Source organism: Curcuma longa, chromosome 2, assembly GCF_044706935.1.
Source record: "Curcuma longa cultivar G26 ecotype Majalengka, Jawa Barat chromosome 2, ITB_CL_G26_1.1, whole genome shotgun sequence".
NCBI classification, from domain to species: Eukaryota; Viridiplantae; Streptophyta; class Magnoliopsida; order Zingiberales; family Zingiberaceae; genus Curcuma; species Curcuma longa.
In genome coordinates, this window is record NC_133862.1 from 12,617,339 (window position 1) to 12,638,950 (window position 21,612).

At 35.8% G+C, this 21,612-nt stretch overlaps 2 protein-coding genes across 4 annotated transcripts; both read right to left on the bottom strand.

The window, feature by feature from the left end:
• Positions 1-2,770: 2,770 nt before the first annotated feature.
• LOC141821803 (FCS-Like Zinc finger 13-like) lies at positions 2,771-4,764 on the bottom strand. Its single transcript, XM_074709174.1, has 2 exons — positions 4,063-4,764; positions 2,771-3,145 (listed from the first exon to the last, which is right to left on the bottom strand). The coding sequence occupies exons 1-2, from the start codon at positions 4,524-4,526 to the stop codon at positions 2,980-2,982; spliced, it is 630 nt and encodes a 209-aa protein (XP_074565275.1). The 5' UTR covers positions 4,527-4,764; the 3' UTR covers positions 2,771-2,979.
• Positions 4,765-7,586: 2,822 nt separating this feature from the next.
• On the bottom strand, positions 7,587-14,691 carry LOC141821103 (beta-amylase 8). 3 transcript variants are annotated; one of them, XR_012601195.1, is made up of 11 exons: positions 14,299-14,691; positions 13,382-13,606; positions 12,308-12,382; positions 11,068-11,271; positions 10,752-10,946; positions 10,360-10,524; positions 9,474-9,734; positions 8,924-9,136; positions 8,612-8,834; positions 8,163-8,400; positions 7,587-7,834 (listed from the first exon to the last, which is right to left on the bottom strand). XR_012601195.1 is itself a non-coding variant. In XM_074708474.1 (10 exons), exons 1-10 carry the CDS (start codon positions 14,689-14,691, stop codon positions 8,372-8,374), a joined length of 1,983 nt encoding a protein of 660 aa, XP_074564575.1. In that variant the 3' UTR covers positions 8,080-8,371. The 3 variants fall into 3 exon arrangements, 1 of the variants encoding a protein (XP_074564575.1); XR_012601194.1 differs by lacking the exon at positions 7,587-7,834 and adding an exon at positions 7,853-8,054; XM_074708474.1 differs by lacking the exon at positions 7,587-7,834 and having other exon boundaries at positions 8,080-8,400.
• Positions 14,692-21,612: the final 6,921 nt, after the last annotated feature.

A 21,612-nucleotide genomic window follows, 5' to 3' on the forward strand; every position in this document is an offset into this window, starting at 1 on the left:
TTCCACACACAGATCGCACTCCCAGCAATGATAAGACCCGGAACACACAGCTCCCAAATGATGTTCAACCAACGGCGGGCAACTCTCGACCGCCAAAATCGTACCTTGAGAGCCCCAAAGAGCCGCATACCAGATCAAGGAGCCTAGGGATTTCAGCATCAGACAAAAAACACAAAAGTTAGAATGATCCCAGAGGAATCCATGTCCAGCTATAGATAATGCCAAACAAATTAAATATTAATTTTTTAAAAATATTTTTATATAAAATATTATTAAAAATATTTTATTAGTAAAATTTAAAAAAAATAACTTGTAAAAGATTATTTTCAAAATTATGATCCCTAATCGCAAATGTAACTTTATGCTTGTATCAAATTTCACTTTTAAATTGGCAAAAAAATCTTTTAAACTTTAAAAAATATAATGCTAAAAAATAATATATTTAACTAGTAAATATTTTTAATATACTAGTTAATATACATTTTAATTTCTATTTTTTAATTTTTTAATAATCAATTAACTTCAAGTCAAAAATATTTAATTGATAGTCTTTTCTTAAAATTAACGATAGATTATAAAAAGAAAATGTGTAAAGGAGCGATGCCACGGTAGTAATAAGAGTATAAAAATGACAACTAATGTGAAGAAAAATTAAAAAAAAATAAAATTTAAAGAGACATATTAAATATATTTTTAAATATTTTTAAAAAATATTAAAAAATATCAATTACTAATAAATATTTTTTAATTTAATATACAAATATAAATTTGATTGTAAATCAAACTTTGATCAATAAAAAAATAAAAAATTTTGATTAAAAAAATTATAAATTATTAATCAAATCTAATTTTGATAGCAAAAAATTAAAATTATCGATCAAATCTAATTTTGACTAGTAAAAAATTTAAAATTATCGATCAAATTTAATTTTGATAATTAAATAATTAAAAATTACATAAATCAAATCTAATTATATGATCAGTCAAAAATTAAAAATTTTCCAACTAAAGCTGATAAAAAAATAAAATTTAATTTTGATTATAAAAAATTAAAAATTATCGATTAATTTAAAATTACCAATTAAAATATAAATCTCAATTAAAAATTCTTTTAGTCAATAATTTTAAATATTTATTAGTCAAACTCATAAAAGTTTTTAAATAGATTGAGAGCCAAAATAGCTTATTACTTATGAAATACGACAGATCTTAAGTGGTCCTACATGGTAGTAAAAGTCAAAGAGGCAGGTTGATATGGCAAGTCAAAGGGCCAACAGTCAGCCTTGGTGGACTGGCTTGACACTCCCTACCTCTAGGAACTCAGCTTTTCTTGGCCACTTTTGACCTCAACCGCCTCAACGTCACTCGGCCCGACCTCAATGTCACTCAATCACTTGGCCTCGCTCTCGGCCACTTCTGACTTCAACCACCTCAACGTCACTCGACCTGACCTCAACATCACTCGGCCTCGCTCTCGGCCAGTCCGACCTTACTCGGCCTCGCTCCCGGCCACCATCTCGGTCACTCGGCCTCGCACTCGGGCTCTTGGGTTAGTCGACCTCAACAGGCTCGACCACTCTGCCCGACCTCAACAAGCTCGACCACTCTGCCCGACTCTTTCTCAGCCCTTCCAATTATTAGAAGATGACAAAAGTGATCAAGCGTGCGAGCTCTGCCAATGAAGTAGGACAATTACTAGGTTGTTAGGTTTGACTCCCTATATCCCTTCATGTCTCTGCCTACGGCCAAAAGGTAAGAATAATCAGCATGGCCAAGCCACAGGGCGGTTACGAGGTTGACAGACTCGGTCCCCTAGATGCTGCACTACAGGCTCACTTATCAGCAATTCGCAGAACTTGTCTCCTCAGACACAACAGCAGTCTGCCTCATGTCAGCAAGAAGGTTCCTCTTGGTGAGTATATAAACTCCTCAGCAGGTATGAAAAGGGACTCTCTCTATTCCAGCTACTTCATACACTCCATCTTCTATATTTCTTCTTCTTCTCTTTGCTCACTTGAGCGTCAGAGTGACCTGCCGAGAATCCTCGGCATCCTGCTAATTTGTTTGCTCAACATCCTTCTTCAGGTTCTTTCGCTGGCAAGATCCGCATCGAGTGAGGTGGTAGATTTTTGACTGGTGGCTTGACCGTCCATGGCATCCAACCGGAACAACTTATAAATACCTTTATTAGTTGAAAAGCATGGAGAGCTTGAAATAAATTATTTTGATTTAAAATTATTTTTTAAATATATCTCACTCATATAGTAGGCTTATTTGTTAAAACTAATAAAGTTTTATTTTAAGAAAATATAAATAAAAATAAAATATATATATATATATATATATGACTTTTGGTGGAATTAGATTCTGAGCAAAAAAATTACTCCTGAATCATAGTGAACAACACAACTACAAAACATACATTTGATTAATTTGAATAAAAAATAAAAACATGATATTTTTTCTTTGTTAATAATAATTAATTAAAAGATTAATAGAGGATACTTTTAGTCAAATTCTTCATTTTGGATAGTGTTATTTAATTTTGATTATAAATAACTATTCTTCTATAAATAGCATTGTAAAGAAATTCCTAAAACTATGTATCATCCTCTAAAACTATGCATTTATTCCCAAAACAATGTTTTTAATAGAATTTATCAGTATCAATTTTTACCGTTTGCTAATGAACATACATTTAGCTTCCAAGGGAGTTGATTTCTGAACATAAGGAACCTTCAAGGGTGAACAATCTCAGAGACAACAAACACACATGAACATCACAAGAAACAATATATATATCATATATCTTTTGATACAAACTTAAACTTGTGAATTCCAATCTTGTTGCATACCCTCTCTTCATACAAATTAAGGCACTACTTGTGCCGGAAACACTCGTTATTGAACCCTTCCTTTGGTTTCAGCTTATTTACTCTTACATCCTTTTGTTTTTCATCAAAAGTTTCAGTTTATTACTCAGTGTACTGAAGCAGCTTCAATACCAGCTGTGACAAGCAATGAAGCTGAGCAAGGGGAAGACGAATACTTGTAGTTTCTTGAAGTTCCGGTGCTGAGCTTGTCGCCGAATTCCTCCAGTAGCATCTGCTGGTATCTGCATTCTTCGCAGCAGAAGGCCTTCCCTCTGCAAAACCAAAAGAAGACAGTACAGTCAACAAAGAAGTCATGTGTTCAAATCTGATAATTTTCGCAGAAAGCTCGGGGACATGATTTGCCTATTACTATAATTCGTGGGCAAAGAACAATGAGCATGAGATGGGAATTGTGGCCCATGGAATTTGCAGAATGTTGTTTTGAGGGAGGGCATTCATGCCGGGAAGTAATAAACTGATCGAAGTCAGGAAGGGAATGTAATGTCCTAAAAGGAAAAGGCAGAAAACTGTGTTTGTTTTGCATTCCTCTAGTTACAAGATATAGCTGTTTACAAACAAATTGTATAGAACAAAAAAGAGAGAAAAATAGTTTAACTTTATTCAGTCTAAATATGTTGATAAAATATAAATTATGTTCCTCTTTGACACCCCCATCAAGGTCGATCAAGTTTAAGCAAAGATTTTAGCCAAAGTTCAAGCCAGAAAAGAATTTGCAAGTTCGCGATAAGCCTTAGCTGTTTTGATAACTTGAGCTATTTCTCAGATTTTGTTCTTACTTAGAACTACTCTAAGGGATTAATAATATTCATCATATTCATATTTAACTTCATCTTAAGAGGATATCATCTAAAACAGATATCAGACCAGATGTGAAATAATTCCACAAGATTTTCAGTAAGAATAGATGTTTAATTTCATAGATTTGGACTATAAAGTCATCAGGATACAATACAAGGAAAAAGGAAAGAAGAACAAAATGATGACAGAACCCTTGATGTATCCACTAGCAGGAAGAAAAATAATCGACTTTATGCCCTTCATTAAAAAAAGGAGCAATTTTTATGCGCAGAAACTTCCAAAGATTGAAACTTTAATTCGGAGAAGATCGAACTATCCATGGATTTGAGAATCAGAGCAAATCAAAGAAGGAATTGAAGAAGTCGAGTACCTGTACATGTAGACGTCCATGCCGTCGAGCTGCTTCTTGCACACGAAGCAGCACCTCAGGAACTCGGCCACCACGAAGGGCGGGTCCTCCGGTGGCGACGGCGGTTCCAGGAGAAGGCCGCCGTCGCCGTCGCCATCGCCAAAGTAGACCCTTTTCTTCACCTTGTTCCCTCCCAGGTGCGAAATCACGCAAGTATAGCTCTCGGAGCGCTCCGTGCCCTCGTCCTTGAACGACGCGGCGGCCCTCAGGCTGGGTTTCGTCACCACTGCGCCGATCAGGATCGGCTCCGACCGGTAGGCCGGCGGCTCCTCACTCAAGGCGGCGACGATGGCCAGCCCGACGGCGCCATCTCCGGAGGCGAAGCTGGGCTTGGAGGTGGGCCGGTGCTCTCCGGCGACGTCTGAGCCCACTGAAAGTGCCAGCTTCAGAATGGTGTGCCACTTCTGGTCCCTGGAATCCGCCATGGCTGCTTTCCAGCACCAATTTTCTTAGAGAAAGGAAACAAAGGAGCGATTTTTAGGCCTTGGCCTGTGAGGCCGTGTTTATATAATCTCCTGGAAGATTGCCGGTTCCTCCCCGGAGAAGAAAGAGAGGGGAGAGAAAAGAAGTCTCTCTCTCTTCTCTCTCTCTCTCCTCTCTCTCTCCCTCTCTCTGATGTGCTTGTGGTTGGCTTCTCAGAACACAGCTCTGTTTCTTCTTTCTCTCTATCAGAAGTGAAGGGAATATAAAAGCACATCATGAGCAGTTTAAAATAAAAAAAGGATTTTTTATTTTAGTCTTTATAATTTATTTTACTTTTCAAACCGTCCTCTAAAATTATAAAATCATCAGTCAAAAATTTTAAATTCTTAACATTATTATTTCACTTTGTTTTACTGATTTTAATAATACTTTGGAGACCTTTTCAAAAAGAAGAGGAGCTAATTAAGGAGTTTCTAAACATTTTCATTTTACTTCTAATAATTTCATTAACTACATTTCATGCTCTAAATTTGTAGAAGTCTTTTTCACTTCACATGAAAAAATTGATGTTTTTTTTTAAAAAAAGGTTGAAAAGGTCTGAAAACTCTGCAGCATTATTCTATTTTTCTTGAAAAAAACAATATTCTGTGAATTATTCTTCATGATTGTGTTTTTATTTTCATCTTTAATAATCATCATAATTCCATTTATATTTATTCATATATGGTTTCATTTTTTTGATGTGACAAAATAGTTAAATGTCTCCTCACGCAATTCTCATGAGGCTTTGCGAAAGGCAGTGGAAAAAGATAAGGCGTTGCCTTTTAACCACTCAATCATTTAGTTCCAAAATTCTCAATAATAAAAATTAATAATTAATTTTTAAATCCTAGTGATCTTAGAAAATAAGTTAATATTTTATAACGTTGATTGTCTGGTTGAATATTTATCGATGTTTTTAAATTTATTTGACGATCAATGAAAACTTTTTATGGGATTAGATAGATCATTCTCAAAATTAATCAATTTTAAAATTTAAATACTCAATATTAATTAAAAGAGAGAGAAGATTTAACTTATATATCACACTGACAAAGACTAAACATTTACTTTTATCAATTATTGAACAATTTCAATTATATATTGAGAGAATATATAGGATTGTAAATAAGTCAAACTAAGTTAAGTTAAATTTTATGTTATTTAAGTTTATTCGATAGAGTAATCGAATCAAATTAAGTCAAGTTTAAAATGAATACTGACTATGCATGGTATCATTATTTTGTGGGTTTTAGTCTAAGCTTGACCAAAATGATGCAAGTGAGAGGTGGTAATGTTACTATTTTGTAAAGATTTAGTAATGATATGTATCGTCTTCATTGTGGTCAATTATAATTTCTCGATTTACTTTCTTATATATGATCGTGAGACTGACTGTGTGAGACCGTTGAGATGACAGATTCCACTTTTTACTGAAGTAATAACATGTATCTCTCCTGAGGCATGATATGGTAGTAGAAGATAGAGTATTTTTTTAAAATCAACTAAGGTTTAAAATTCACACGATACATGTATATGTTGTTTGAATAATTAATGATGTTGGAATGTCATATTAATTAAAAGTCATCTTACTTTTTAAATTTATTTGATAATTGAAATGTGGATATGCCTGTCTTAATTTTCAATAAATTAAGGAAAGATACTAAACATTTAAAAATAAGATCAAATGGCAATAATTAATGTTGAGCAAATAAAAGGTTAATGGAGCTAATCATATAAGCAGGTAATTAATAAAAAAGTAATGATAATATATTATAATTATTTTATTCCTCTCGAATATAATCAAAATAAGCTTTCCTTGTAGGCCATATTTAATCCTCGAATTCCATTCCAAGTCAAATTGGGACATCATTCAGCTTGAAATATCAAATGGGGAAGTGACTACGATTGAATATTTATATAATGTGGTTGATTAAGCCCCACTAATGTTGACATGATCCACCACCATAACTTTTTTTTACAATGTGTTTATTAAATAATTATAAAAATCACTATATTGATGACATATAATAATTCTAATTAAGTTAGAAAACATATTTCAAAATAATAAGATTTTATGTGTAATAAATTTAATTAAATTGAAATAATTTTGTGTAAAGATATTTTCAAGATGAAAAATATAATAAAATATTATTTTGATATTTTTTTATACTAGCATTGTCTCCTCATTAGTTTCCATATAATCTTAGACTTAGTGCACTTGATTTTCAAAAGCTAGATTTATTTTTTTAGCATAGATTTGATTCGCAAAATTGACAGTTGTGAAATATCTTTTCTCTTGGCGGCTTCTGTATATCTGATTTATCTATCTGTATCTTACGGTAAGATCGACGATATTGAACCACTTAGGATGAACAAAATCACCTTTCACTTTGCCATAACAGCTGATTTATTTAATTTGATTGAAAGAAAGGAACACTGCAAGACATTGAAAGGGATGGCCACTTTTGTGGCCCTTCAAGTGAGTGACAACATTTTATTTTTTTGTGATAGTCACGTCCACTTAGACTTGTTCTACCTAATTAGTGATTATCATTGCTTTTTTCAAAACAAAAATGAAAGGAAATGAAAGTATCCCTTCATTTGCTTTCTTTTGATTTGGCAGTGTATGGTGTTCAAAGACTTTGCATCTTTCCAAGGTCAATGATGCATTGTGTAGGTATCAAAGTATTAATTCTGTGTCTCCTTGTGCATAATTGTTCAAACAAAACAAACTAAAGTGGGGATCAAAGAATTAATTCCATGTGTCTTTGTTCGACAAGTTTAAGTGATTGGAACATAATACAAGTGGTTAATTGGTTGAGTTAGAGCAAGGATTATTTGTCTACAGAGTATTGAAACATCAAAATCAACAATTTTTCTAACCAACAACTAATTGAATCAACAATTTTTTCTTAAAAAATCACAAACAAATGTAGGAAGCCAAAAAAAAAGAGGAGAGTTTTAAAATGTTCTACCTTTTTTCCTCCTAAATTACACGCAGCAACAAAGATGATGTATCAAAGGATGGAAAGAAGCCGAGGATCAGGTGCATTATGCTTGCCTTCTCAAACAAATCCCATTTTCATTCATCTGGCTGTGAACTTTCATGCCGTTCAGAAACGTTAAGGTTCGTGATTCTCATGTTCATTTGTGACTTGCAGACATGAAGAGTTGTAGTGTAACACTTGGATTTCCTTCGATCCACAAACATGACATTGCAAATCTCATGGGCCATGCTTGACTCGAGCACACTAACCATGCCAATGGTCTGCTGTTAAGAACTTGATTCAAGTTACCAACATGACATAGCAGTTTTCTCGTAATATATTTCACCTTAAAAGAAACTTACGTTAAATCTAGAGATAAATAGGTTCCATTGGCAAAACTACAATTGTGGGCATTCGTTTCTTCTTCCCACGACATACTCGACATTTCATTTGATTGGTCATGAAATGTGAACAAAACTTTGGATCTCGACAGTCTATATGCTGCGGAAAAAAGTACCTAAATTTGCATGCTGACATTCTATATATCTACTTGCATTCACCATAAGATTCTATGGGGCAATATTGAACAAGAAAATCTGAAAATTTTACCAGAAAATCCAGCTTGCATTCACCACAAGAACGTTGTATGATTTAACTTAAAGGTCAAGCTCAGAGCACCTTTAAGGTAACCAAGTAATACACAGCCCAGGCTGAGGAAGGTGTTAATAAATAATGGCGTCGTTGGCATTTCACTGCGACATTTCATTGCCCCTTGGCTGCATTTGTTTGAGGATATCTGTGAATATGAGAACACTAACTCAACCTTTGACGTCATCGTGGGCCTCTCCTGCAAATGATGATCAAGAAGAAAGAATGTGGATGTCATTTCGTAACTCAATTTGTTCAGTAAAAATGCATGGTGATCATTTCCCAACTTAAAGGGATACATAAAAAGGATGCATGAAGAATTAGACATTGCATGGTAGTCATTCCTGCAGACACGAACCTATTGATATCCTCTCCAACTGGCAAAGACATGCCCACAATTTCCTACTTACCATGCATGCTCTTGATGAAACTGCAAAGATCCGATATCATCTCTCTCTGCATCTCTATAGCTGGAAACTGTTGATTATAGGCAAAGAATGAGAGATGGTGACAGTCAGGATCATTTTTTGGCTTAGCAATCTGTAGGATTTTCATGTATGTATCTCCGGCATGGCAAGGAAGGGTACTTTGAGCAGCTACTTTTAATCCTCTTTCCCAGGCTGCATTCAGAACCTGAAGAAAAGTTTCATGTGTCAGCATGCATGGATTTATCATGCAAAAACCAAAAGCGCTGAGTACATGATTTTAACAATCTCATGGACCTGCCAGCTTAATGCTTCAGGATCAGCAAATGCTCCTTCATTTATCTGAACACAAGCCTGCGGTCGGGAATATGTAAATTTCATAGTTACTGAGTGTTTTTTAAGCATGTCAAAAACTGTGGCGTAGCCATCTTGATTTGTAGGATTGTGGAACCCAGCTGTGAGTTCAGCAGCATGACTACTTGTCCGATACCACCAGTAAATTGCAGGAATCTACAGAATGGAGAATATAAAGTGCTACTTGAGAGATGGTTCCGGGTAATTGATCATAATTCTTTAACTCTACATAGCTTCAAATTTTTTAACCATGTGTGGAAGCATGGAGTATTCTGCACAACTTTATAGGCATTCAATAATTTAACAGGCAGCTCTAAAAGAAAATTGTAGAATGTAATTTGAGAATTAATACTAAAGTTTAGCAGGATAAGTTATTATGCAGATAGCTAAGTGTAACAAAGTCTAATTCTAAAGAGATTAAAAAAAAAAATCAAATGGCATCAGAATTACAGAAATGTCAAACAGTTGGCTTTCAAGTTTAAGTGGCAAATACCTTAACGACAATTTCTATTCCTTCAAATGCTAGGTTTGTAAGGGATAATATCTGATCTGCATGGTCTATTAGTGTTTGTGCATACCAATGAAGAAAAAACCGTCCATAGTAGCTGTCGTAGTCTCCCTTATCACAGAAGAATCTAGTTTCATCTGGCTTTGAATTGTAATACCCAGCATTATCAGGTCCTCTTGCCCAAAACAAGTGTCCACGTGCTTTTGCTGCAAGTCGAAGATTCTTCTGCATATATTTGTCGTAGCACTGTACAGGATGGAGATCAACAAATTTATTTGAAAATCACACATAATAGAGTCTCTGTATCTTGACTCACAAGAATAAAGAACTGTAACAGCTTGATTTCAATATTATAAGACACCTGATGAAGGGGAAAAAATTCTCAAAATGAAGAACAGACCACTTAATGAGATAGGGGGAATTAGACAGAAGAAGAAAGGCAATGCAAATGGGATGGAACTCAGTTAATAGTGGAATCAAAAACTACAATCTTTTTATCCTCGTGCCTCTACTTTTGCTTAGTACACATTTGTAGCAGTGTAAGTGCTCTGATCAAAATCCAATAGAAACACTGCTTAGTCACTTCTGACTATAAAATCCAGCTACAAAAATCTTGGATTTTGCATTTAGCATTTTCTTTTCTACTAAACGGGATACAACTTTACTGGTCTTTCAAAAAGTGAAAGCATTTGTATAAAACTTTTTCAAGGCAATTCTCAATCCCCTTATGCACTATCTTCTATCAAGCAGTAAGTTGAGTTATTAATTTGTAGTAATTGTAAAAATAGGACGGAATTTATGTGTTTCTTAATATAATTACCTAGACATATTAAGCATGAACTTAAGCTGTTGACAAACCAAGAAAAGATACCTGAAACTCACCGATGCCAGGATATCTCCAACCCATTCTTTCTGGAAATGAAGGGTATTTCAATTCTCCTGAAGCACCAAGTCCAATTTCAATAGCAGAAATAAATCTATTCTCAATCAAGTCACTGAATTCTGTTCGAAAACTTCTCATAAAATCATAACAGACCTGAAGGCATAAATAATAAAACATGATCAACTTTATGTCAAACATGAATGGTGAATAGTATAATGACAAAAAAAGATGACAGATATGACACTTCAGGTTTCAAAGGAAAAAAGTAGGGTTTGGAAAGGAACTTCAGTGAAAAGTTTTTCCTATTTTTGGAATTTCCAAATTATACAACAAAAGAATTGTTTAATGAAAAAATTTATAAAATGCTAATGTCAGCATACCTCAACCCCAGTTCTTCCTCTCAGCACACGTGCTTTATCTATTCCCCAGGAAAGACATTCAGTGCTTCTCCTACCTTCACGATCTGTGAAAAAAATATCTTGATTATCTTTTCCAATCTCCAGGACCCACTTGGGCAGGGAGATTGAAATATCACCAGAACTGTTCCCTCCAGATTCATGAAATGCCATTACCACCTTCACAGATTTTTAGAACCAAAAAGGTGATCAGATCCTTAAGTCTCTAAGAATATCTAAAAGACTGCAAGAAGCAAGCACCGGAGTGGAACTTTTTCTACATGCATCTCAGAGCTCTTACCTGAAGCTTCAGTTTGAACTCTCGAATAATATTAAAGAGATCCCTGTAACCAGACCAATCATACTTGCCTGGATTCCATCCTTCCACCACTCCCCACCAACAATGTACAATCACCCCATCTACATATATTGACTCCAGATGCCTTAATTCTTGTCGCACAGCTACTGGATTGACCAGTTGACAATAAGTGTTCATCATGCCACTCTAAAACAGGGGGAAAGGAAAAAAATAATTTCAAATTGAATCCAGAAAGCGACACCTACATCAAGGGAAGTACTTGAAACTAAGCAATTGTAGAAAGAAAGAGAGGCCACAATTTTAGCTAAATCCAGACGAAAAGGTTGTATATTAATTCCTCAGTAGAATGCACAAGACAGGATCCCTATGTACTTGTGATTGGGTTTGTTATTAATAGTTTCCAACTCAAATGATCAACGTATTTTATAAATGCAAGTGTAACTCTATTTTGAGCAACAGCATATTTTTTCTTCACCTGAAAGAGTATAAAGCAAAGCATTTATGGTATGTTTATAGAAGGCACAGGTGATGCTCTTATTCAATTTTTGTTAAGCTCATACTCAGTTGCTGGAACTTTTAGCTAGGCAATTTGGTCCCAGTAGTATTGACAGATATGGTTGCCATTATGATTTTCATTATGATTTCTGTATGCATGTCATTAGTCCTTGACATTTTAATAAAGACCAAGATAATGAAATTCTTGGTGTATGGATTCAATTGTAGTAAGTTGTCAAGTCAAATAATTAATTAAAAACCATTTCTTATACTTTCGATCCCTTTTTGCAAGTTAATCTTATTACTAAATCCAAAATGAAGAAATTGAGAATAATGAGGAGTTAAATTTCTATCCAGGTCAAGCATTTCTCTGTTTAGTTCCCTTAAATTTTCATGCTTTATGATAATGCTGCAAATTTAGATCAAGGGAAAAGAAAGATTAGAGCATTGCAGCCAAAATGTAAGAGATAAATAAATGTCAGTAGCCACTAGAACCTCTACTCAACAAATTAACATCTACCTCAACTGGTTTATTTTTAATAGCTAATAAATCGAGCACTCAACAGAGTTTTGCACTGGATTTTGTTGCTATTAACTTTTGAAAAGAAAGAGTTTGTAGCACTCCAAGACAGTGTTAAAAAAAGAAAAAGAATTATTAGCAAGTCAACATTGCATGATATTTCATTCAAGAGAAAACTGTAAGCAATTATAAATTATTTTAACTTACTGAGAGCACAGCATAAATAGGCACATAAGAAGTTCCAGCACATTCAGCATTATCATGTGCATGTTCTCGATTCACCTGTAAAAAATTGCAATGAAGAATATTGATAACGTAGAACAAAGTTTAAAGCAGAATGGCTAAATTAGGCACAAAGCACTGAATAATCATCAGACACAGGTGGCTGATGCCAGGATAGACACATAATAAGCTTGACCCATCAATTCTGAATCAAAACAAGAGCAGTATAAGTATGTCATCAGAGAATAAATAAATTTTTAAGAATGCTATATATCTTGTGGATTGTTAAAAAAAGTAATATATGGCAGGATAGTTGTCTCAATTTGATGCTATTTAGTTTTATATTGGGTGCTATTCTCAAGGAATCTACTTTAGATATTCTTCTACCATTTCTGTAATTTGTATTGTACCATGCTGCTAAAATAAAACAGTGACTATCTTGACTTGCAAAGGTCAATCCTATTATCAACAATGTAACAAGCAGGAAATTTATGTGTCAATTATGCATCCACACAAGGAACAAAATCTGAAATTATAACCTTTTAATTTAAATAATCTCCTTTGTAGATTAGGAAAAATAATAAAAGAAATTTATCTTAATTTGCATAGATTTCATGCAATTACCAATTTTCAACAAATTAGCTATATACAGATATAGGTAGGAGTAGCAAGGATGTAACAATTGGCAAATTGATCAATAACTACACAAACCCAAACTGATGTGTTATTTATGCATCCATGCAATGCCCATTATCAGGAATTGTATAGTCAAGTATTAAATGTCCTTTGGCTCAAGGACTATTCTTTGTAAAAAAAAGCATTCAAATTTGCATAGATTTCAAGCAATTGCCAATTAGCAACTCTTTACTACATAGATAGATTATAACTTTAAGTAATTAGTCTCCTTTGCAGCTTGTAGAAAAAAATAAATTCATTTGAATTTGCATGGATTTCATGCAATTGCTGATTTAACAATTTAGCTATATATATAATCTCAATAAACAAACGTTGCCAATTTCACAATATGAATAGCCAATGAGAAATTAGAAATCAACATACCTGGTCAGGTTCAAAACTCTCAGGTGAGTTAACAGGGCTTGTACTAGCACATTTATCATTCTTTATGTTTCTTTCTGCAACAACAACAGAACCGAAGGATGCCGGCGATAATGTCTCATCAATCCTAAGAAGAGCAGCCTGAGTGTCTAATGATGCTTTAACAGAGTAATTCTTCAGGGAAGTGGGAGATAAAGGACTTTCACTGGATCTAATTGGAGTTGGTGTCTGCAGTGGTGGTTGTAAATATATAAGATAAGGTGAATGGTTGTATGCTAGTGATTAAAAGCTTATGATCACGCCTTGCAAAATTGACTCATTTTTAACAAATGTTGTGAAAAGATGGATGAGGAATTAAGTTAATTGCTACAGTTGTATAGGAGTTAACTCATAGACACAAATAAAGCTTTGCCTGGCTAAACTTAAGAATCCAAGATAACATCATGACAAAAATATACGAACTACAATTCTTTCATTTCTCATTGTTAACAGCAGTGGAAGAGCAAGGGTCTTAGCAAAGGTTGCTTACACCAAGATCTCCATTTTACTACCCTAATCCCTGTTCAATGTGGCATTGCATCAGAGATCTGAAACTAAAAGGTGGCCAGTTTTGAGAGATAATGCTAGAGAATCTACTCCTGGTTTATTTATTATAAAAGAAACCCTGAATAAGCCTTTGGCAACGAGAATTAAGAACACAATTCAACATTGAAGCATGTCCAGCAAAAGTACGTTTGTCGACAGTCAACTCCGATTTCCAACAGATTGAAAGAATTGAAGCTCCTAAACTTCACTCTACTTTTTCCAAAAATGGGACTGAGACCACAATCTGTTTTTTTAGCTTAAAGACAACTATCCTCGTTCCTAAGATACAAGGACCTGGCTTTGATACGATTATAGGCGGAGAAGAAGAAGATTACCAATTGAACTGGTGGAATCTCGGATGGGATGGAGGAGACCGGCGCGGGGGATGGTCGGTACGTGGTTCCATCGGGCTGGACGATCCACCCGGCCTCGCGTGCGAGGGCAGCGAGCACGTCGTTCATATCCGCTCTCGCCGGGAGGAGAAAGTTCCCATACTGGCGAAGGCCAGTGAGAATCCGGCTCGTGATCGCCCGCCGGTGTCGCTCCCGAAGCTTCGTCCGCTCCTTCTCCCTCTCCCGCTCCTTCCTCCCTTTCGTTGCGACGGAGCCTCCGCCGCCGCCAGAGACGGAGGCGGCGAAGCCACGGAGGCGGCGCTGCGGCGGAGGAACGGGGAAGTCGCCGTCGCCTGCCGACGACGGCGACTGCTGCTGACCGAGGTCCTGCTTCATTCATCTCCATCGCACCATAAAAGGCAAAAAGCCCTCTTAGGTATCCCCATACCCTTACTATTTACGTCAATCATCGGGCAAGTGTAATTTTTGGAGACAGAGAGATATTAGATTTCAGAAGGTCTTTTCTTTTTGTACAAATACGTTATTTTATATATTTATCGTATTTAATTTTAATTTTATAAATACATCAATTATTATAAAATTTAAAATCCTTCATAAAATAATTATTGTAACAAAAATATGTTTCTATCAAGAAGATTTAATTTTTAATCACGTATCAAGAAAGTTAGGGTGTGAAGTAAACATAAATAAATCTCATGTCAATTGGGTTAAGTCGGATCTTGAACAAGTTGTGATGACACGCCATCCTATTTCATCTACCCCTCATGAAATTAAGAATCGACGATGTCCGATTGCCTCGCTAATGCGGATTCAACATGGTAAACTTTCGAAGATTATAACTTTTGACTCGGATATCAGAATGAAACGCGATCGATTACTAATCAAAGCTCTTTTAAAGACCTCTATTCGATACTGTATGAATCTGTATCGGCTCACTTCAATACTGTATGAATCCGTATCGGCTCACTTTCGATTGTCTTTTCAGAGACTCTGAACATATTTTTTACTATTTAGAATAAATCTTTATTTTTAGAGTTTGAGGGTATTTTTAACTTTTGCAAGTTAGGATTTTATTTTGGGTATATTAAATACATATTTAAGGGTTTTAAGATAGTTTTTAATTAATACTATGTACAAAGCGTCGTTTTCTTCCCCAAACACAAGTTTGGTTGCCTATTTCTTATTATTCTTTGATATGATCAATAGGTTTAGAAGATTACTTACGGTATTCGTGCGCGAATTAACAAATTCAATAGTTTCGCTACATCAATTAGTATCAGAGCCAAATTGATTTTGTGTCATTATGCCGCTAAGGAAACAACCGCGTGTTGATAATGTACAAACGTGACATGGAGTAGCTAGTTCAAGAGATAGTTGACGAACGAATGGAGTTAATGATAAATCAACTAACAGAGAAGATGGTTGAAATGATGGAGAACGTGAATAGAAGGAGTCCGACCTGACGCAATAACAATTATCAGATCAACTCAGAAGAAAAAGAAGAGGAGGATGCTTATGAAGAAGAGGTTCCCCGGAGGCAACACAGAACAGTAGTAGAGGAGGATCGCATGCGTTGGGAGATAGGTATGAGCACTGAACTTATGGAGTTCCATGACAGCCTATAACTTAAGGAGTTTGAAGTGGCTAGCTTCTATAGAGAAAATTCTGGATTTTAAAGAAGTGTTAGAAGGCAGATGCGTGCCCTTGGTTGCGACCAAATTGTGTGGGAGGGGCGATTGCATACGGTGGCAACAACTGAAATTAACTTGAAATAGATTGGGTAAGAAAAAAGTTACCACGTGAGAGAAGATAAAAAAGCACATGCAAGCAACCTTTTTGTCATACAATTTCCATTGATTACTGTATCAAAGGTTGCAGAACTTGAAGCAAAGCACTCGCTCCATGAATGAATATATCACTGAATTTTTTTAGTTAATCGCCAGGAATGAAATGTAAGAAATTAAAGACCAGTTGGTGGCACACTATATGGGGGGAGGGTTTGAAATATCAGATTTAAGATATTGTGAATTTGTTTGACCTTGTTTCTATGTCTGCTACACACCAAAGTGCAATATTGGTGGAAAAGTATACACAACGTAATAACCAAATATTTCCTACGTACATTGCAAGTGGAGAGAATAGTGCTCCTGCTGCTGGGATTGGTAACAAAAGTGTCGAACAATCTAGTAAAGGAAGCAGTGGCGATATACGATATTTCGGCTATTGAGAGATTGGGCACAGGCTGTCAGAGTGCAAGAGAAGGCTTTAGAAAAAAAGGCATTGTTAGTGAAGAAGTTGTGCACAGGAATGATGATTGTGAAGAAGTTGTAGCACAGGTCACATGAGGGTACTCTTCTGCAAGTCTGCTAGAAGAAGTGTTATTGGATGATGAGGAGGTTGCTGATGAAGTGTTATTGGAAGGTAATGTTGGGTCAACATTAGTAGTTAGACGTGCCTGTTTAATGTCAAATCTATCTGTAGTGGATGATGATTAGTTGTAGAGTAATATTTTCCAATCGACATGTACCATCCTTGACAAGGTATGCCGTTTGGCGATCGATGTTGGAAGCTATGAAAATATCGTGTATGTTGAAGCTATACAGTAATTGAATATTCAGACAGAACATCATCCTAGACCTTATGAATTGGCGTGGCTTAAGAAAGGTGGGGAGGCATCAGTGTCTAGAAGGGTTCTTGTCTCTTTTTTGTTGGTCTAAAATATAAAGATGTTGTTTGATGTGATGTAGTGGCTATGAATGCTTGCCACCTTTTGTTGGGCATACCTTGACAGTATAATAGGGAGGTGCATTATGATGGACGAACTAATACTTATAATTTTATGTTTGAGGGAGTCAAAATTATGTTACTACTTGATAGACAAGCGGTGGAATAACTAAAACCTACAAGTGAGGGTGGTCGACTTTATTATCCATGGCTTAGTTGGACGAGAAGTTGCAAAAGGGAGTATATGTTGATGGGTAAGGAAGTATCTGAATTTAACATTGTTTCGGAGTTAGCAACTTCATTGATTGCAGAGTTTGGCAATCTTTTTCCTGAAGAGTTACCAAGTCAATTGCCTCCTCCACAAGATATCCAACATCATATCGATATGGAGCCAGGAGCTTCTCTACTGCATATATCCCATTATCGAATGAGCCCATTAGCATGAAGAATTGCTGCGACAAGTGGAAGAATTGCTATTTAAGGTCATATAAGGGAAATCATGAGTCTTGTGTTGTACCTTCTCTTTGGATACCAAAGAAGAATGGATCTTGGCGTATATGCATGGATAACAGGGTCATCAATAAAATCACGATCAAATACCATTGTCCCATTCCTCGTTTTGATGATTTACTTGACCAGATTAGTGGATCTGTTGTGTTCACCAATTGGATTTGAAGAGTGGGTATTATCAGATTTGCATTAGGTCGAGGGATGAATAAAAGACAACTTTTAAAATTAGAGGGAGGTGATGCCTTTTGGGTTATCCAATGCCCCTAATACTTTTATGTGCGTGATGAATCCGTGGTTGTAGTCATTCATTAGTAGGTATGTTGTTGTTTATTTTGATAATATTTTGCTATATAGTGCGACTCTAGAGCAACATCTACAACACGTGAGAGAGGTTTTTGGTGTGTTGCGCAGGGAAAAATTTATGTGGCTATAAAGAAGTGTATGTTTATGACCTCCAAGGTATTATTTTTGGGATATATGATTTTGGGAGCGGTTTGGAAGTTGACAAAGCTAAAGTACAAGCAGTAAGGGATTGGCCTACATCGTCGGCCTTAACAAAAGCGAGAAGTTTTCATGTACTAACATCGTTTTAAAGCATTTCATTGTTTTTTTTCAACAGTATCATGGCTCCTATTACAAATTGTTTGAAGGGCAACAAGTTTGAATGGACTGAGGATGTAGAGTTAGTTTTTCAATTGTTTAAAGAACGACTCATAACGACGTTGATTTTAGCAATCCTAGATTTTTCACAACCTTTTGAGTTACACACAAATGCTTCCAATTAAAGTTGCTATTGGCGCAATACTCAATTAGAGCGGCAGACCCGTGGGATTTTTCAACGAGAAACTTTCTGGAGCAAAACTTAACTACAACACTTATGATGTTGAGTTTTATGTTGTTGTGCAAGCAGTGAGATATTGGTGTCACTATTTATTTCACAAAAAATTTATTTTGTATACATTTCATGATTCATTGTAGCACCTACACCAACAAGATAAGGTGTCACCCACCATGCGAGATGGGTTGCTTATTTAGAGTAGTTTATCTATGTGGTTATACATAAAGCAAGGATTGCTAATCGGGTGTTAGATGCTTTGAATCATAGGAGTAACTTTTTAATTACTATGCAGGTTTAGGAGTCAGGTTTTGACTCATTTCATGATTTGCTTGATACTGATCTTTATTTTTTGGTGATCCTACAAGACATACGAGCTAGAAAGAAGATATATTTTTTGCTACATGATGAGTTTATATTTAAGGGTTAATCAGTTATGCATTCCATATTCTAGTATTCGTTTGCAGTTTGCAGATACTCAAGGAATTACATGGTGAGGGTCATGTCGATCAAGATATAACATTACACTTTATTCAGACTTTCTACTTTTGGCCTACATTGTGACAAGATGTTGAGAAATATGTGCGGAGGTGTAGAATTTATCAAGTCTCGAAGGGGGTGGCCACTAATGTAGGACTGTATATGCCATTGTCTATTCCTTCTCGACCATGAGTTGATATTAGCATGGATTTTGTGTTGGGTTGCCGCGTACCCAACGAGGTAGTGATTCCATATTTGTTGTCTTTGATAGATTTTCTAAGATTATTTATTTTATTCCTTGCAAGAAGATTACCGATGCTATTATAGTGGCATAATTGTTCTTTCAGGATATCTATCATCTTCATGGGCTGCCTACATCCATTGTTTCAGATCAAGACACTCATTTTCTTAGCCATTTTTGGCATAGTTTATGGAAGATGGTTAATACACAGTTGAATTTCAACATTACGTATCATCCTCAGACAGACGAGCAGATGGAGGTTGTGAATAAGTCACTTAAAAACTTACTACGCTGCTTAGTAGGGGACCATGTGAAGAGTTGGAATCTGAAGTTGTGTCAAGCGGAATTTGCTCACAACCATGTCGTGAATCGTAGTATTGGTTTCAGCCCATTCCAAGTGGTCCACTGGATTTATTGGCATTACCTAACAAGGGTACGATACATGGTAAAGCAATTGACTTCATGAATTGCTTATAGGAGGTTCATAAAACAGTACATGAACATCTGTCCATCTCTAATTCCAAATACAAATACAAGGTGGTCTTGAAGTGGCAACATTTAGAGTTTGATGTTGGTGACTTCGTGTGGATAGTTTTGTTAAAAGATCATTTTTCCACTAGGGATTACAACAAATTGTTAGCCAAGAAGATTGGTCTGATCGAGATTGTTGAGAAGATAAACCCCCAATGCGTATCGTTTGAAGTTGCTTGGTCATCTCCACATGACTAATGTTTTCAATATCAAGCATTTGATTTCTTTCCATGGTTATTCTTCTGATGATGATGTAGTCGGCAATTCAAAGACAAATTTTCTCCAACTAGGGGAGAATGATGCAGATTCAACAGAGTAAACTTTCAGAGGTCATAACTTTTGACTCTGGTATTAAAACGAAGTACGATCGATTCCTAATTAAAGCTTTTTCAGAGACCTTTATTTGATATGAAGTGGAATCCATACTCAACCCACTTTTGGACCTATCATATCGTTTAGTGGCTTTTTGGAGGCTTTGAATATATTTTTTACTATTTATATTAATTTTTTATTTTTAGGGCTTGAGAGTATTTTTGATTTTTGCAAGTTAAAATTTTATTTTGGGTCTATTTAAATGCACGTTTAAGGATTTTAAGATAGTTTTTTTTTATTAATACTATTTACAATAGTGTCATTTTCTTCTCCAAATACAAGTTTGGTTGTCTATTTTCTGATATTATTCGATAGAATCAATAGGTGGTAGAAAATTTCTTCCAGTATTCTTGCACAAATCAACAGATTTAATAGTTTCTACTATGTCACTCACCTTCGACGATCTCCAAGTCCAGGCTCGACTCGGGCCAGTCTCAAAATGGTGAGGAGGAGGAGGAGCAAATGCTGGAGGGGGATCAAATATTCTTGCAAGCATGTTCCTCCTCCCGCAAATGGATATATCCGCTGATGGAAAGAGGAGAACTACGAGGAAGCGCTTGAGGAGTTCGATAGGTTTGCTCTAGACCAGCCTAAGGCTCCGAGAGAGGAGCCGGGCAACATGGCGATGAGGACGCATGGCCAAAGATTCATCGGAGGGGAAATTGAGTCCGATAAGCTAGAGCTAGCTCATTGCTCCTCAGAAAAAATGAGCTACGAGAAGAAGAAGAAGAGGAAGGGAGTGGGGAAGGAGAATGAGTTACAGAGTATAGCTGAAGAAAGACGATCTAAGGAAAGGAAATTAACCATAAACGATTGTATAGTTTATTGATGAAATTAAAATAATAAAATGGAGAGCGAGGAGGGAAAAGGAATATTAAAATTATCGAATGCATTGAGCTCTCTTATCTTACTCCATGTCATCTGATCTTCCATCCCTCCCAAGTCTATTTTGTTTTGGAGTGTATAGAATTCAACTTGTCCAAGATGTTCGGAATCACTCAATGTGCAAGGTATAGCGGAAGTCGGCTCCACGATCATATGTGTGGAGGTAAACGAGAAATTGTAATTGGTCATGACAAGATGAAATTCGAACGCTTATCCCCTTTCATTGAATCACTCAATGCAACTACTCACTTCTTGTCATTTAATCTATTACACCTTTCGAGTCCATCTCATACCAAGCCTTAATTTATATCTTCATATTTGCAACCACTCAATGCTCTATACACTAGAGTATGCCCCATGTCCGGCTTTTGTTCCCTCAAATGCATCTACCTCCTTGAGTCTGTTCCACGCAATCCAATCTTGACCACGTTGAATCACTAACTCTGCAAGCTCCGTGTGATTTAATCCTATGAACTCATCGACTTATTAATGAGCTAACCGACCAAGCTCGAGGTTGGTTGACAACCACCCAACAACATTTAAAATGAGACAATCATGCATACAAATCATATTGACGTCCATGTGATACGACCCCAATCAAATTGAATGAATCAAAATTCTTAGCGTACGTAGATATGACTAGGGCCGTGCATGTAGACTATAACTACCTGCAATCTAATTTTCAAAACATGCATATTTCCACCCAATGATAATTCGC